This window comes from Limanda limanda, chromosome 10 (assembly GCF_963576545.1).
Source record: "Limanda limanda chromosome 10, fLimLim1.1, whole genome shotgun sequence".
NCBI lineage: Eukaryota > Metazoa > Chordata > Actinopteri > Pleuronectiformes > Pleuronectidae > Limanda > Limanda limanda.
In genome coordinates, this window is record NC_083645.1 from 10,375,976 (window position 1) to 10,391,830 (window position 15,855).

At 41.6% G+C, this 15,855-nt stretch overlaps 2 protein-coding genes across 2 annotated transcripts in view; one reads left to right on the forward strand and one right to left on the reverse strand.

Moving 5' to 3' along the window:
* The window catches only part of LOC133011890 (serine/threonine-protein phosphatase 2A 55 kDa regulatory subunit B beta isoform), a 43,185-nt gene extending 33,639 nt beyond the window's left edge, over positions 1-9,546 (reverse strand). Inside the window, exon 1 of the mRNA XM_061079817.1 lies at positions 9,468-9,546. Coding sequence (XP_060935800.1) covers positions 9,468-9,546 — 79 coding nt within the window. The remainder of the gene's footprint in view (positions 1-9,467) is intronic.
* A 2,031-nt stretch (positions 9,547-11,577) lies between these two features.
* On the forward strand, positions 11,578-14,967 carry rpl26 (ribosomal protein L26). Its single transcript, XM_061079908.1, has 4 exons — positions 11,578-11,641; positions 12,295-12,466; positions 12,558-12,698; positions 14,801-14,967. Exons 2-4 carry the CDS (start codon positions 12,299-12,301, stop codon positions 14,927-14,929), a joined length of 438 nt encoding a protein of 145 aa, XP_060935891.1. The 5' UTR covers positions 11,578-11,641; positions 12,295-12,298; the 3' UTR covers positions 14,930-14,967.
* Positions 14,968-15,855: the final 888 nt, after the last annotated feature.

The following is a 15,855-nucleotide window of genomic DNA, read 5'->3' on the forward strand; positions in this document are numbered from 1 at the left end:
GTACAATATTGTAACAAGGTTTTAAATCAGTTTTGGTTCTAATAAAACAAAACTGTTCGACAACTATTTGCAAATAGATCTAATTCTATATCAGAGAAAGCATTTACAGCTAAACTCACTCAAACAGATAAAACAACAACATAGACGGTAAATGGTCTTTTTTTTATATAGAGCTTTTCTTGTCTTGATGACACACTTTCATACAGTGCATATATGGGCAGCACTTTCTAATTTATATTATTTTATGTGACAAGACAAGATAAGGCAATATTCAGTCGTGCTTTGAGCTAGATGCTAGCATTACCAATACCCATGTTAAGCATTTTCTTTTTGGTTTAATAAGTTTGCACAGAAACATTTGCAATTTAGTACTAACTAAGTATTGACCATTGAAATTCTGACATGACTGAGATAAAAAGAAAAGTAAATGGATCATCGCGTTAATACAAACATGGGCGACATCATTGTCTGTACCCTAACGCATCGCAATATATCCTCTCATTGAGATACTCCTTAAGTCTGGTGGAGCATTTAATGATCTTAAACCAGAGAACTAACAAATTATACATTTTTAAATGAATTTCCAATGTTACTAAATTTTGCCACAGATGTGAAATGGTTCTGTTTCATCTGTTCTGCAGACTACAACAACGTGCATGAACAGAAAAAAGCGAATGAATGAATGAAATAATTAAAAGCTGTTCTACAATTTGTGCAATATGTCATGGTACACCAGTGTGTTTAAAGACTATGTTTTTTGTCTAGGTACTACTCCCTGTTACAACAAGTAGTTTAAAGAGTACACTACTGGCTTTGATAGATGATGATTCACACAGGGGTACTCCACCATAATCATTTCCAGCATAACAAGAACATTTATAAATAAGTTGTGTCCTGCTGTGTGAGTCTACATAAAGCTACTGCTTATCACAAAATATCAGAAGCCTAAACACACAAAAAATATGTAAAAAAAGACAGAAGGATAGAGAAATGATTCGCTGATGTATGACTCATGGTGAGACATCGTGTGCCATCCATCCATTCAGGGGTGGATGCTGTGGGGTGGGAGAGCGAGGGAAAAAGAGACAGGAAGGAGAGACGAGCTGGTACTTCATGTACTGCTGCTGTCTGCTGCCTCAGACAGAAGCATAAGGCTACATTATTTATCCAGTGCCATGTCTTGAGTGTAGGGTACCATTCAGACAGAACAGTAAAAGCCTTCACTACAGTATGGCATGAGGGTGAGTGAGGTAACTGTCTGTCTGTGGGTCTCTCTCCCTCACACGAACACACACGAACACACACCACTCTGTCCGTGGTCCTGACAGACAAGAAAACAGGCAGCTTTCCACATCCATCCTTGCTTCAGACAAAGTTTTGGTTTGGATCCCTGCTTCGTATCGACCGCATTTCTCAGGTTATTCTGTACAAACAGGACTGTGATGACTCTGCAACAAACCGATGGCTATTTTCAGAGGGATATTGCAAAACGATGCTGGGAAAACTATAAAGGGGCATCTAAAGAAAGATCTGCTTGGATCACAGCCATTGTTTCTGCATGTGGGCATGGTTGGGTTTCTCAGGGCAGCTGGGGAAAAAAACTCCAGCGGTGACTCAGTAACTGTAAAACTGTCTGTCACTATACTGAGAACAGATGGCACTGCGATCTCCCACTTCGAGTCGCATCCCTTGACTTTGTGGAGCATCCTGGTAGTATGTTTGTAATTATTACTGTTTGTGCATGTCTATGAATCGTCCTTTCACTATCCTACAAAGCTGTAATGGCTGTGAAACCAACAGAGGAAATTAAATTCATACCCCATTATCTGTTCCCTCTACAGGGCTTATCAGGATAAGTCAGGATAATTTGGGCCTTTGCTCTGTCTCAGCACTACTGGGTAATCTGCTAGGAACATCAACATCAGCCAGATCAGGAGAGCTCTGAGAAATCAGAGGACGAACCAACATCCCGGTATCCGTGCTTGTGCCTTTCAATCATAAGTTTTAGTTTCTTGCTAACATTTATCTATCCAGGAAGTCAACAGAGTGTGTGTTCTCTTTCAGAATCCTGCTGCATGATATTGAGAAATTTTAAAAATTCTCCCTCGGGGACCATCCAAATACAACCATAGTTCTCACTCATGGAGACAAGTGTTACTCCTTCACTTTTACACCCACATAAGTAGCAACTGTGGTGGGACGACTTTGTCAATGCACCTCTCGGTCTTCTTCCTTCCTTTACATCCTAAAGATGACCAGGCTTTCGCCACCAGGGCCCTGAGGCTCTGGAACTCCTAGCCTAAGGAAATAAGACTTGCCAGCACAAATCAGTGCTTAAAATATATCTGTAATATCCTCACGACCACACGATGGTTTGTTTACGTTTGTTTATTATCCACTGCACACTGACATAGCATAGCTATGCACTTCTTCTCTGGTATTGTCTCTCTAACCCCGTGTCTTATACCTTCACCCCAACGTTACCTCCCCCTAGGGGATTAGTGCAGGTAGGCTTTTCTCTGCCCTTACAACAATATCTTTATAGCGAGGCATTTTAATGCTGGACTTTTAACAGGTTGTAATAGAATTTTTTAGTTGTTATCTTTCCTATTTTTCGTCTGTGTTTTGATCTGTTATTTTTTATTTCCCATGTGTTTTGTAAAGCCCTGTGCAACTTTGTTTAGATAGGTGCTATAGAAGAAAAGTTCTCTCATTCTGTCATTTGCGTGGACATATGCATCTCCTCCAGAGGAAATACGGAGGTTAATGCATGTCTGAAAGTAGCTTTGGTGAAAATGTCAGAAAAGGCATTTACTGTATCTATTCTCATCCAGATCCGCGTCAAAATGTATCGGGTTTTCCTTGACTCATATCCACATCTCCGGCTACTGTATCCCATTGGAATAATGTTTCTCAGTTATTGTTTATTTCAATAATATATTTGTCCCCACACACAGATTTCACACAATTTTAATAACAGATAATACAAGATGCATTACAACACTTCAGAGTTAAATTACTTCATTTTATTGCAGCGTTGTGAATTAATTTTAGCCAGCAACCTGTCTCTCAACCTATCAGGACCTTTTATACAACCCAAGAGACAGATGGGTGGAGAGGGAGCCAGAGAGAAAGAAGAAGCCCATCCTGGTGTTCTATATATACCACATTTCCAATAGTAGCCGTGTTTCTGTGCCGCAGCCCGCCAGCCAGAGCAAAGGCCCGGCGGTCCAGCTCGATAAGGAGCCCCTTTGTCTGGCTCTATAGCTCCCAACAGGGGTTTAGTCAATGCTGTTCAACACAGGGGGTTGGTTCAAAACACTGAGGCTCACCGTTGCGTTACAGGCCAAAGGTGAAACGTTTACACTGGTTCATAAATAAAAGAAAGACGGAGTGTTTTCGTGTTTGCTGTAATGATACGCTGCCTTTTGTGAGGCTGTTAGAGTGAAGGGCGTCTCAGTGATACTTGTTTTCATGTCGAGACCTGGCAGGAAGTGTTTGTGCTGAAGCGAGACTGCCGATGAGCGCTGTGTGAGAGAGACACTGATATGTTCTGGTGTTCTCACTGAGGGAGTCATGTTTTTTTCAGTTCCCACAGGCTCCTGACATCAGTGGGATTCAGAAACCCACCGCACATCACTTAAATGTTATAAATTCTCACTGCTCACCGTTTTTCAAAGCATGCCATCAACCTTTGTCTGCATTTCCCTTCTCACAGGCACCCATTCCCTTTGTGTAATTTTAGTATGAAAACTAATGTAAAGTCTATGGGGACAAACTTCATCAACATACATATTTTGTCACCTTTCCTAGTTTGTCAAATGAATGAAGGGACAAAATGCTGGGACCTTTACTAATAATTGCACATTTACATTCTAATCCATGATGCTAAACATGACATTTTGTTTGTTTTTCCCCACTTCAGATTCCCAGATTTTTAACATTGTATATTTGCATTTTTGCTGTTACTTTTATACTTAATAATGCACGTTTACTTATCCATTACTTTTTACAAATGCTTCTATTTTATCATCTCTTTGCTGCTTCAATAGGGCAAACCTCCACATTGTGGGGCTACTAAAGAAAAATATTATCTATCTTATGTCACTACATTACAAGGTCAATATGGTTTAATTCACATAACAGCTACAATAATGCAGAATGACCAGTATAGTTTCCTCAACTCCTTGACATTGCTATTGTTTTTCTCCTATAAAAAGAAATTGATTTTAGAAAGAAGAGAAGAAAATTCACGAATCAATAAATATCACAACAACACAAATCACTCCTTTCTAAAAACAGACAACTCTTTGTCTGAAATCCGAATCTTTTCTTTTCTTGCAACTCCACCACAAGTTGATCTATAACACCTGAAGCTAGAGCAGGCAGAGATGTGCTTTGCTCTCAGGCACTTCAGCAGAGCATGTTGTTTGTTGTCAGAGGAGCTTGTGCCTGTTTTCCCACTTTAAAGGGGAACTCCACTGATTTTACATATCAAGTACAGTTTTGTCGCCATGGGCAAAATATACTACCCAGCCTGTGAAAACCGATCAGGATCCAGTGTTTGATACTGGAGACTGAAAGTTGAGATATTTCAATTGGAATATTACATTCAGTTGCTGAAGTTGACTACTGCTCCTCATGTTATCCTGCAGAGTGATGACACATATGCTCATGAGCAGAGAGGAACAGCCTGTAGGCTACAATGACAACCTAAAACACTTCAAAATATACAAAGTGGGACTATCGCTCATCCCACTTTTTTTTCTGTTGTGATATAATGTAATGAAAATAAAATGAATATAAAAATCCTAACGCCTTAAACGTGTATTCTCTCCAATGACCAGCAGAGGGCAACTCCACTGGTTGTAAACAGAAGTCAGTTTCCGTAGAAGTCAACTGTCAAGTCTCCAACACAGCATGATGCTCTTCTTGAAAATGTTGGTCCCGTTTAGAGTCACATCATTTGTGCGATGATAACTATCCCCAGTGTCAGTGCTGTCAACTGTATGAATAAGCCAACATGTTGGCCAGCAAATTCTCTATGTGCACAGATGTCGTTAACATTTTTTAAAGACAAAGGTGCAGCTATGGTTATGCAAAACGGAAAAAGCTTCAGATGGTAGATAATGATACATTCAGAATAACAAGCCACATGTTTGGGGAAAGCAACTTCTGAAATAAAGCTTAACTAAAATTAGATTAACTTAACTAATGTAACTATTTAAACCAAAATAGGATAGTGTGCATTGGGCCATGGTGAAAGCTGGTAATGGGCAATGGGTGCAGGTCGCAGGTCCTCAAGCTTTCAGTCAGGCTACACCCCCTCTCCTCCAAATATGGGGAGTTCTTCAAAATACCAAGATGTCGCTGGACAAAATGCTTAACTCAAGGTTTCAAAAACCGAAGGGTGACATCATGATGGTCAGTTGGGTAATTTCCTTTTCAGCACTCCTTTTTTGCCCAGTCTCTCCACCTTCTGCACAGGAAAGCTGACCAAACCAGACTGAGCAGTCACGTGTATGAGTGTGCTGATGGCTTATGCAAGTGTGCATGTAGGGGTGTTTGTCTCGAGCAGTATGCAAGGACGGGAGGACTACCAGGAGTGTGTTCTGAGCTGTGAAGTGGGTGTCTGTCAGGGTATCAACAACACTGTGGGACGTATGATAACGCAACACACACACACACACACAAACACACACACAGACACCAGCCCAGGCCGGGTTCCTCTCCCGCAAAACTCAAACTCTGTGTCACGCTTTGTCAAAATGCCGACAGAAGTCCCCCCGCAGGCGCTGCCATGAGAGGCTCACAGCTCTTCTTATAAATAAAACACTCAGACACACATACACAAATTCACACACAAATGTCAGCCATAGTCATCAAATTACAAAGATTACAAAGTCAGAGATCTGATCTGAAATATTCACCGCTTTTTGAGCTTTTCCCACTCAAACAAAAGAAGGAATCACAGAGTTTCCCCTCAGACACTTTACAACAACAAGAAGGAGGAAGACAAGAAGGCTTAGGCAGGACAGGCTCTGTTGATTGATAGCAGCTTGAGATGTGGCGAGGTGTCGTTTGGGGACACACATTTTTCCCTGACTCAAACAAAAGACATCAGAGGGGGAGACGCTCATGCAAAGCCACAGCCATCAGAAACCTTTAAGACTTAATCCATCACAGCAGAACTGACAGGCTGATGGGAAGTGGGAGAAAAGAACAAAAACAATATGTGCATATATATATATATATATATATATATATATATATATATAAAAGACGAAAAGAAGACAAACAGAGGAGCACATACACACACTGGCAGTCAAAAGCTGGCTGTGTCCCTCAGAGACTGAACCCAGGTGAATCCAAGGGATGCTCTCCACAGTGGCCCAGATAAACAAAGGGAACACGTTATGGTCCAGTACAGCACTTATATAATATATTTCCCACTAACATGGGAACTGCACACTCATCTTCCCTGGAGGGAACTCCACTCAGCTGGAGCAGACTTGAATGCTGGGAGATGTTGCAGAGGGGGGATGTAGAGGGGTCTTTGAGAGGAGCAGGGAGGAAGAGAGCTGTGCAGCCTCCTCCAGACCAGCAGGTCTACTGGAAGATCGTGGTAACAAGGTCACAACAGGAAGTGCAAACACCGGCGGAAACAACCACAGAGGCAATAAGTTACGTGCAGCACAAGCTCACTCGCATGCAGCGGTTTGTGCACGCCCTCCTGCATCTTACACACACACAGAGCTCACTGTTTACAGGGTAGGTGGCAGGCAGAGGAGATTCCCAATTTCATTTTTCTACACATCATATTTCCAAGGTCATCTGCTGTGTCATCACACCTTGCTGGCCTCCGCCACACAGGGTTCAACATCTCCTGCTCTCTGCGTAAACAACTATTTCATATTTCACCACACACACACACACACACAGAGTGAGAGAGCAGCGGTGCGGGATCATGTATCATATTTGCTGTGGCTGATGGGCACTGCAACTCCCATGTTTACTGATCCATCATTTCCTCTATTATCCACCACTCCCTTGTCTGAGGCAGAGAGGGAGTTAAGAGGCTGGGATAGAGCGGAGGAGAGGAGGATAGTGTTTTTTGACCTTACCTCCCAACATCTGGGAGCTCGTGTTTACCGGTTTGTGATTGACAGGCTTCAGAAAGAGAGGGAGAGACCCAACTGCTCACATCAATATTACTTCTAAACAATAAGCAGCTGTTAAAATGAAAAAGCACTTTCTATATCAGGGATGTCCAAGTGTGCGAGAATGTTTGAATGTGATAGTTTTTGTTTGAGCCTCTCAAAGAGGAATTTAACATAACTCGAGCCCCACTTTGCTTTTTCCAGAGCTCTCAACCACACACTGTTGTCTTCTTCAGTGGTTATAGTTTGTTCAGTTTTCATGGAGATCATACTTTGATTACTTTAAGATAAGTCTTTGCTTTTGTTATACTACCATGATTTCACATACGTCAGATACGTTACACTCCAAGTAATTCTGATAGTAATATATTTTGAGAAACCAATCTTGTTTTTTCATTTAAAGTTTTAAATCCATGAGGAGTTTTCTGCTTATTTTCTTGCATCCTTTAAACTCCATCCATCACAACCTACACCGCCTATCTTTTCGATAAGCCGGTGAAGTTGGAGCCAATCACACCAGTGTATCACAACAATGTGTATTATACCAATCTGCATGTGTTGGGACTGTGGGAGGTGAAACCTGGAGAAAACCCACAAAGACAGGGGTAGAACATGCAAGCTTCACACAGAAAGACCCCGGCCAACCTGGGATTCAAACCAGGAACCTTCTTGCGTCAGGCAACAGTATGCCTCTGGAATTGATACATATAAACCTATAATAAGAGTTTTTCTCTATTCCTTTTGTTAATTTTGTTTCTATTAATAGTACTACATGAAAAAAATGACTGTCAAACATTCTTATTTTTCTGTTTTAGTTTTTCTGTTTGTTGTAATGTCTGTTTTGTGTAATGTGAGGCTCTTTTTATTATTTTTGTGCAATATTTAGTCATTAAATACACTTTCACTGTGAAAAATTGTAATCTATAATTATCCAACAAGAGTAATTCAATTATACTTCAAATAGCTAATTAGTTCATGTCTACCTGTGTCTTTTCTGGTATGTATTAATGTTTTTATGTTTTATAGCTTGACACCATCCTAGATAATAGACTTTTTGTATCAAGGGAGTGTCTAATTTAGTTTTTAAAGATTTTAAGCAAACTCCAATATAAATCGTGAGTGAGTGAGTTAGTGTCATGTCTTCCTCCTCCTGACTGAGCAGTATATATAGGTCAGCTCTATAGACTGAAGGGCCCTGGCTTTGACCAGCTCATACTGAACCGCACAGAGCACTGTCTTCCTTCCTGCATGTGCCACAGGGCTGAGGACTGGGGGGCAGAGCGCGAAAAAGGAAGGAGGGCGACCATGCAAAGCTAAATAATGCAGAGGCTCAGTCTCCACATTATGACCCAGTAAATGGCTGGTTATACAAACACACAGAACCCTGCTGGGCTGCTCTGTCTGACAGTGCAATCTGCAGGATGAATTGACCCGCTCTTATAAACTAATTTATTGCTATCGCGACCAGGGTCAGTTCAGTCAATTCAACATGCTCTCCTTGTGGCATCTACAGAGTAAAGGTCGGAAAGGTTTATGTCTGCTCAGTAATATTCATCCTGTATTAACTGGATTGCAGCCTGATGTTGTCCCAGGCCTGTTCCTATGTTGTCTCAGGCAGTTCCCAAACTATCAGCCGACAACCCCCCCCAAAATAACCAATGACTTGACAACCCCATTGTCCATTACGACATTGATTTGTGCAAGTTCACAACAAATTCACCCACATGCACATGTCGCAGTGTTTCCGGCTGTGCTGTAAATCAACCAACTTTAAATTATGCCGTCACTTATGTGGTTTGCAATCGGATTTAGCGAGTATTTTTTAAGCTTTTGGATGTTGAGGATTGTTTGTCAGTTTCATTTTATTTCTCAAAATCATCATGCGACCCTCCAACCCCGAGTTTGGTCTAAGATAAGGAGGCAAAGTATGAAAGGGGTGAAAAGAACCAGAGGACCAAGAGCAAGGGGCATACTTGTCATGCAACTCCACAAACTGAGTGTGTCCTGGAATGCATGTGTGCCTGTGTGTTGACACGGGCACACTCAGGCACACTATCACACACATATACATCACTTTAAGTCATCTGCATCAGGGATCTTTACATCAGCCCCATATCTAGATGTGAGAATGGCTCCAACTTCACGCACAAATCTGCAGTGTGGCCCTACAACTGCAGGTGTAACTTCTGCACACATGTCCACTAACTGCAGCCTGTCAACATCCATGTCTCTGGCTCAAAGTACACAGCAACTCGCCCCCCCCCCCCCCCCCCGGACAGCATCCCTCGGCGTCCCACCCACCCTTACCTTCGGTGTGGCATGTGGAGGACAGGATGGTGCTCGGCGGGCGGAAGAGGTACGGGAGGTAACGGGAAAAACATTTCATCTTCTTCTCCGGTGCTTGCCGACGGGTGAAGAGCGCTGCGTTGCGGGCTCAACATCCGCACTGCCGCCGCGACAAGCCGGCCAGAGGAGAACCGGAGGGAGGGTGGTGGTGGGGTTGGTGCGGGAGGGGAAAGAGGCTCCTCTCTGTCCGCGGCGCAGAGGGCTATGACAGCATCACTTTTTTCTCGCAGGCAGGCGAGGCAGACAGACAGATAGCGCAGGCAGGGGAGGCAGGCTCCGGTGGAAGAGCGTCGTGTGAGGCGGTGAATCACCCAGGGGATGGAGTTGTGAGTGAGAGCAGGACAGGGGGTCTCCTCTGCACCTATGGGAGGTCAACACACGTGTAAACACCCACCCACCCCTCCCCTGGGTCTGAAATGAGCACATACATTACAGCTGATCAGTGGCCTAATGATGTCATTAAAAATAACACAACTAATGTGTACTTGTTTAACATTGTTTTCCTACTGATTCTACGTATATTCCAGTGGTTATCTTCACCGAACATAGTGTTTGATGAACACAGGCCAACACTTAATACATCACAAACATAACTTACTAGGGCTATTGATTGATTGGATTTTGCGCCATCTTTTTGCGCCATCTTTTGGTACTATATATAAATATATATTTATCAGACAACACATTTAAATTACGCAAAAAGAAAAACACAGGGGCTGAAAATTGTAGTGGAGATCTGTTAATAAAATTAATTACATAACAAATAATAACTTTATTAAAATAGCACCTTTCAGAACAGGGTTTTCAAAAAGTGCTTCACAAAGAGGAAAGGTAAAAGAAAGTATCAAATACAAGTTACGGAAGCAAAACAAAGTTCAGTAGTAAAACAAAAGAGTCCTTAAATCAAGGCTAAGGTTCCTACAAAACAAACGTGCAAAATACAGGAAACTAGAAAAGATTGCAAAAAGGCTAAACCGATAAACTGAGAAAACACTAGAAAATTAAAAACAAAAATTAATTAATAAATTAATTAAATTCAATGAATCAATCATGCGCAGTCTACTTCTGCGCAGGAGATGTGAAGTCCACTTCTGCGCACCTCCTGCGCAGTGTACTACTACTTTAAAAATTAAAAATTAAATTAAAAACTAAAATTATAAATAAAAAACTAAAAACTAAAATTTCTAGGACTGCAAGGCAGCACTGAGCGGCCCGAACACATGCATTTTGTGTATCGATTTTTGTGAACATGTTCCAGGGGTCTCGGGGGACACCCTTGAGCCATTTTGCCACGCCCATTGAAAATTACTCCAGAGTACATACATTTTCACCACTTTCAAATTTTCTTCAAATTTTGGTAAGAATTTGAGCATGTTAAAGCCTTCAACATGCCAATTAATTTGCCTGAATAATCCTAATAATAATAATCCTCACAATTTCAATTTCACTGTCTGTCAGTACCTCCAATTGCTCGGGTCCTAAAAACATCTATTACAACCAGAAAAATGAATCCAATGCTATTTAGAATTTAATACAGCAAATTATGTAAATCAAAGTTCAATTACAGCAAATTGTATTATACAACATCACCTCAAAGTAATGGCAAAAGATAGGAAAAGCCATTAAGCGAACGTCAGTTTGAAGAGATGATTGAAAAAAAATGCAGTTTCCAGTGTGAGTTATTTATGTAGCTCATAGTAAACTATTCCAAAGGGTTTTGGACCTTTGGTCATCAGTCTTGACATAGGAATATCTAACAGGTCTAATACTAATGGAGGAGCTCAGCCCAGAAGCTCAGTGCCAGACCAGGCAGTTTCTTAAATATTTTGAAATCAGTTCATAAACACACATAGGAAGTAGATTATAATATTAAAACTTTGTTTACCAATACACGGACATTACAAAGGCAAATTCACTACTTTCTAATTACCTCATTAGTATTATTTAACTGTTATACCTAAACGCTATTGTGTGGAAAATCTGATTAAACGTGGTGGTTCATTTTTCATATTTTTCATGCAGTCCTGTTTTCACCACGTTACTTGGCACATCCCGCGAGACTTGCGTGTGAACTAATGCCAGCGGAAGTAGTTCTCGAGTCTCTTTTCCGCCGGCCATAGAGGAGCTAAGGCAGGGTAAGGATTCCTATCAGACCACTTCACTAAAGTTATCATCATCCATCCTCCTTAGAATGTCGCTGAGCGCTCCTGTGAAACCCTGAACACTATGTGAACATTGTCACGGTCACAGTACGGCCAGTATTGACGCCATGTAGCCGATAGATGACTAAATAAAAAGCCCTCCGTGTCTCGGTGCCCCTGTCCGCTCCGGCTGGATCCGCATGTCGGCTACGGGCTCTGAAGCTGCTCGGTTCCCCGTGTTAGAGCGTAATACTCGGCTTCATTCACTCACCGACGGTCGCTGTGCAGTTTTTATTGTTCTTGATATTACTCAGTTAATGTTGACATTGGAAAACTCCCTCCAGTCCCTTTGCTGTATTATGCTAACACGCTAGCCACTATCTGTTAGCTTAACATCCAGCTAAGAAGCTAGCTTCACTTAAAAACGCCAGAGAAGCAGACGTGTTTAAGGAAAAAGGCTAAAACTGATACAACTGCTCACAGTGTTGACTTTAACCTTTTGCTCGTAGCGTTCACATTTCAAACCACGTTTCCCTTGCATCAGTTTGTCACGTTTTCAGCAGCTCGGAGAGAGAAGATGTGTCAGACATGCAGCTCTCCTGGCCTCATGTCGCTTGGGTAATAACTTGTGCTCCTTGTTTCCTCAGCATCATGAAGCTCAATCCGTTTGTCACCTCCTCTCGCCGCAAGAACCGCAAAAGGCACTTCAATGCCCCCTCACACATCAGGAGGAAGATCATGTCTTCTCCCCTCTCCAAGGAGCTCCGCCAGAAGTACAACGTGAGGTCCATGCCCATCCGCAAGGATGACGAAGTCCAGGTACTGTGCTCATGATGGCTGAATGTTGGGAGTTTGTTTTGTAGGTGTGAGATGTACCTGGTTCTGATTGTGTTGTGGTGTTTTCCAACAGGTGGTCCGCGGACACTACAAAGGCCAGCAGATTGGCAAAGTGGTGCAGGTCTACAGGAAGAAGTACGTCATCTACATCGAGCGCGTGCAGAGAGAAAAGGCCAATGGAACCACAGTCCATGTCGGCATCCACCCCAGCAAGGTGAGACAGAGTTGGGTCTGCTTCAGTGGACGTGTGATGAAGCTGAATGTTGGTTAATCCATCAAGATTCACATCAGAGAGATGTGCTTGCATGTTACTGACATCATGTGACAATGCTGTTGGGTGTACGTGGCAATGTAACACTTTTTCCTAGTTTTGCATGTTTTCCTTTTGCTCTGCACCTGGAAGCACCTAATAATATTGAATGTGCAAGCAGGAGAGCTGCATTTTAATTGGTGTGTTAATCATTATAATGAAACTGTGGCCTTTCTTGATTTCATTGTTTTAACTGAGGGGGCTTCCAGATTTGAGACCATTAGAATAGTGTGCAGCATTGCTAAGTTTGTATTAACAGTCAGTTAGTGGTGTGGCTTCAACTCCTTGGGCTGTAGTTAGTGGTGCAGGTTTATTAAACTGCATTATATTGAAGTGGTTTTAATATTGTGTCCACCTCACTTAGGTAGATTTAGGAGGGCACATTTCTCCTGGGTTTCATGACCATCAGATAGAACTGCATTGCTACACTTAGAATCATAATCAGATCCTCAAATAATCCAGACTCAAGCCCTCCTGTTAATTTTTTGTCTTTACACTGAATACATTTTTTGCCATGAAGGCTATATTAAACTAGTTGGCACTGATAGTGCTGTAACAAGCTATGGAGATGTTTCACTTTTCCACATTTAAAAGATGCATATTAAATCAAAGCTGTTCATGGCAAACTATTCACAGAAAAGAGCACGGACTTAAAATATATAAAACAATGGCTGAATACCATTTAGCTGCTGCTTTTTTTGAGTCTGGTACACAGACCTTAGTCACACTGAATCAGAATGTATTTATTGCCAAGTAGGTTTACACCACCTGGAATTCGTACCACTACTTAGTAAGAACCTGAGTAGAGCAGGTTGCTTGTAACACCAGTGCATTTTCTTACTATAGTAAGTCTGCTGTGAAAAGGGCCTGTTGAGTGAAATATTCCCCTGTGACATACTTATTGTTCAACTGACTGCTGCAAGCCTGACTGTCCTAGATTTGGCATGGCTTTCCTCCAAGGTGCTTTTTTCAAGTCCGGCGGTGTAACATTTTCTTGTATTGAATATTGGGCTGTGAGTAATTCTATATAGTCGTGTAGAACGGCCTGCTTGTTTCGATTGTCCTTCTATTACTGGGTCTGCTTGTTTGAATATCTTGGCACTAATCTCAATTGTCTTTGGTGGCCAGCTAATAAAGCCCAGCATACAGCGACTGTGCTACTGCAAGATGGTGTTTTTAAGGAATTTATTGGTTTTTCATGTGGCCACTTAAATGATTTTCATTAAAATTGATTAAAAGGAACGTAAGACAAGAGGCTTCTGAGACTAACTTAACGAGGATTCAAGTCTTAGTCAATAGTTGGTTGTCAGTGTGCAGGTCACTATCACAGAGGTGGTTGTTTCCCATAGTGAATGATGACAGGCATATAGCAGTAGGACAGTATGTACCTGGTACTTCAGACCAGGCTACGAGTGTCTTGTAATGACAGCCAATGAGTTGTGATTGAAAACTAGGGCAGCACCGTATTGCTTTGCTCGCACAGGTATATGTGAAGTACTCCATAATTAGGTGGCGACCTAACAATATTACATTACTTTTCAAACAGCATGCACTAACACCTGGGGGCCTGGATATGATATACTTAATGGTTTTAGATAATCATACCTGTACTTTCCAACTGTGCCATATTGATATCTACAGTTTTAGAGTTTAGTTAGCCATTGACTGCATAAACTGTCATGCTGTGGTGGAACGTTTTACTAATAATTTGGGCATTAAATACCTTTCATATTAAATTTTTTTCCAGTTAATTTCTCTGGACTGTTGGCACATGACTAGGATATGTAATGCTCCTGTAGATTAAGGGATCACTTCCTTATGTTAAGTATGAAGTCATTAAATGTCCATTGGTCATTAGAAATGTTTTGGACATGTCCTATTTTTTTGTAATATGTAACTAATGCAGAGTAGATTGATAATTTCCATACGATCTCTTTGTTATTGGTCCCCCTGGCAACAGGATATGTTGTGACCTGTTAATTAATCCAGTGTTGTTCTGTTTGCAGGTGGTCATCACCAGGTTAAAGCTGGACAAGGACCGCAAGAAGATCCTGGAGCGCAAGGCCAAGTCTCGCGCTGATGGAAAGGAGAAGGGCAAATACAAGGAGGAAACCATTGAGAAAATGCAGGAGTAAAAATGATCTTTTGCTATCAATAAACTGTAAAAAATTGACCCCGCTCTGTCTGTCTAATGTTTTTATTGTGGAGGCTTTTTTGTGTCATATACTTAAAGGACTTTATATTTTATATATTTATAATTTAAAAGGCCCACAACACAAGAGCACAGTGCTGGATTAGAGGAATGTATTCTGGATACTGATCACCTTGTGCTACCTCCTGCTCAATATTGGATGTGATAGGCTCTAGACCACAGCTACCCTCAAATGATCAACTAAAGCTAATAAATGACACGGAAACTTTTGCTCTTAGTTCCACTATTGATTTTTCAGATGGAATCTAAACAGTTATTCAACATGTTGCCAACAGCAATGGCCTGGTGTTGCTTTTATAATCCTAACGAATGTGTAACTTTACTTAATGAACAGTAGGTTTCAGTGAAACCATGGCTTTGGTGTGTGAAGCTTTGAATTGAATGAATGTTTGTGATGCCAATACAGCAATTATTAACTTATTAATATGGTGTCTGTCTTCATGATACAATGGCGGGGTCAAAAGGGAAAGTGGAAACAAATTGGGCTGAGCGTGGTGAATGAGCTTGTATTATTAGGGTCTTTTCATTTAAATTTAAAATTTCCAACTTTTCCACAGTCCTGTGTTTCAGGCGGTTTCTTTTTTTTGCAAACAAACGCGCAATCAAGTCTAAAGTCCACAAAATGTGAGGGGGGGGGGGGGGGTCAATTGCGTTTTGCTGCCCCTTATAATTCGAATCGCACGCCAAATCGGCGAACCATTTCCTGATTCAGTCACGTGGTACAGCCGGCTCGCGAGGCTTTAAGCGTCACCTCAGACGTCATCAAACACAAGCCTTGCTTTTATAATACTAACGAATGTGTGCCTTTACCGAATGAACAGTAGGTGTCACTGTTTACCCCCAAACTGA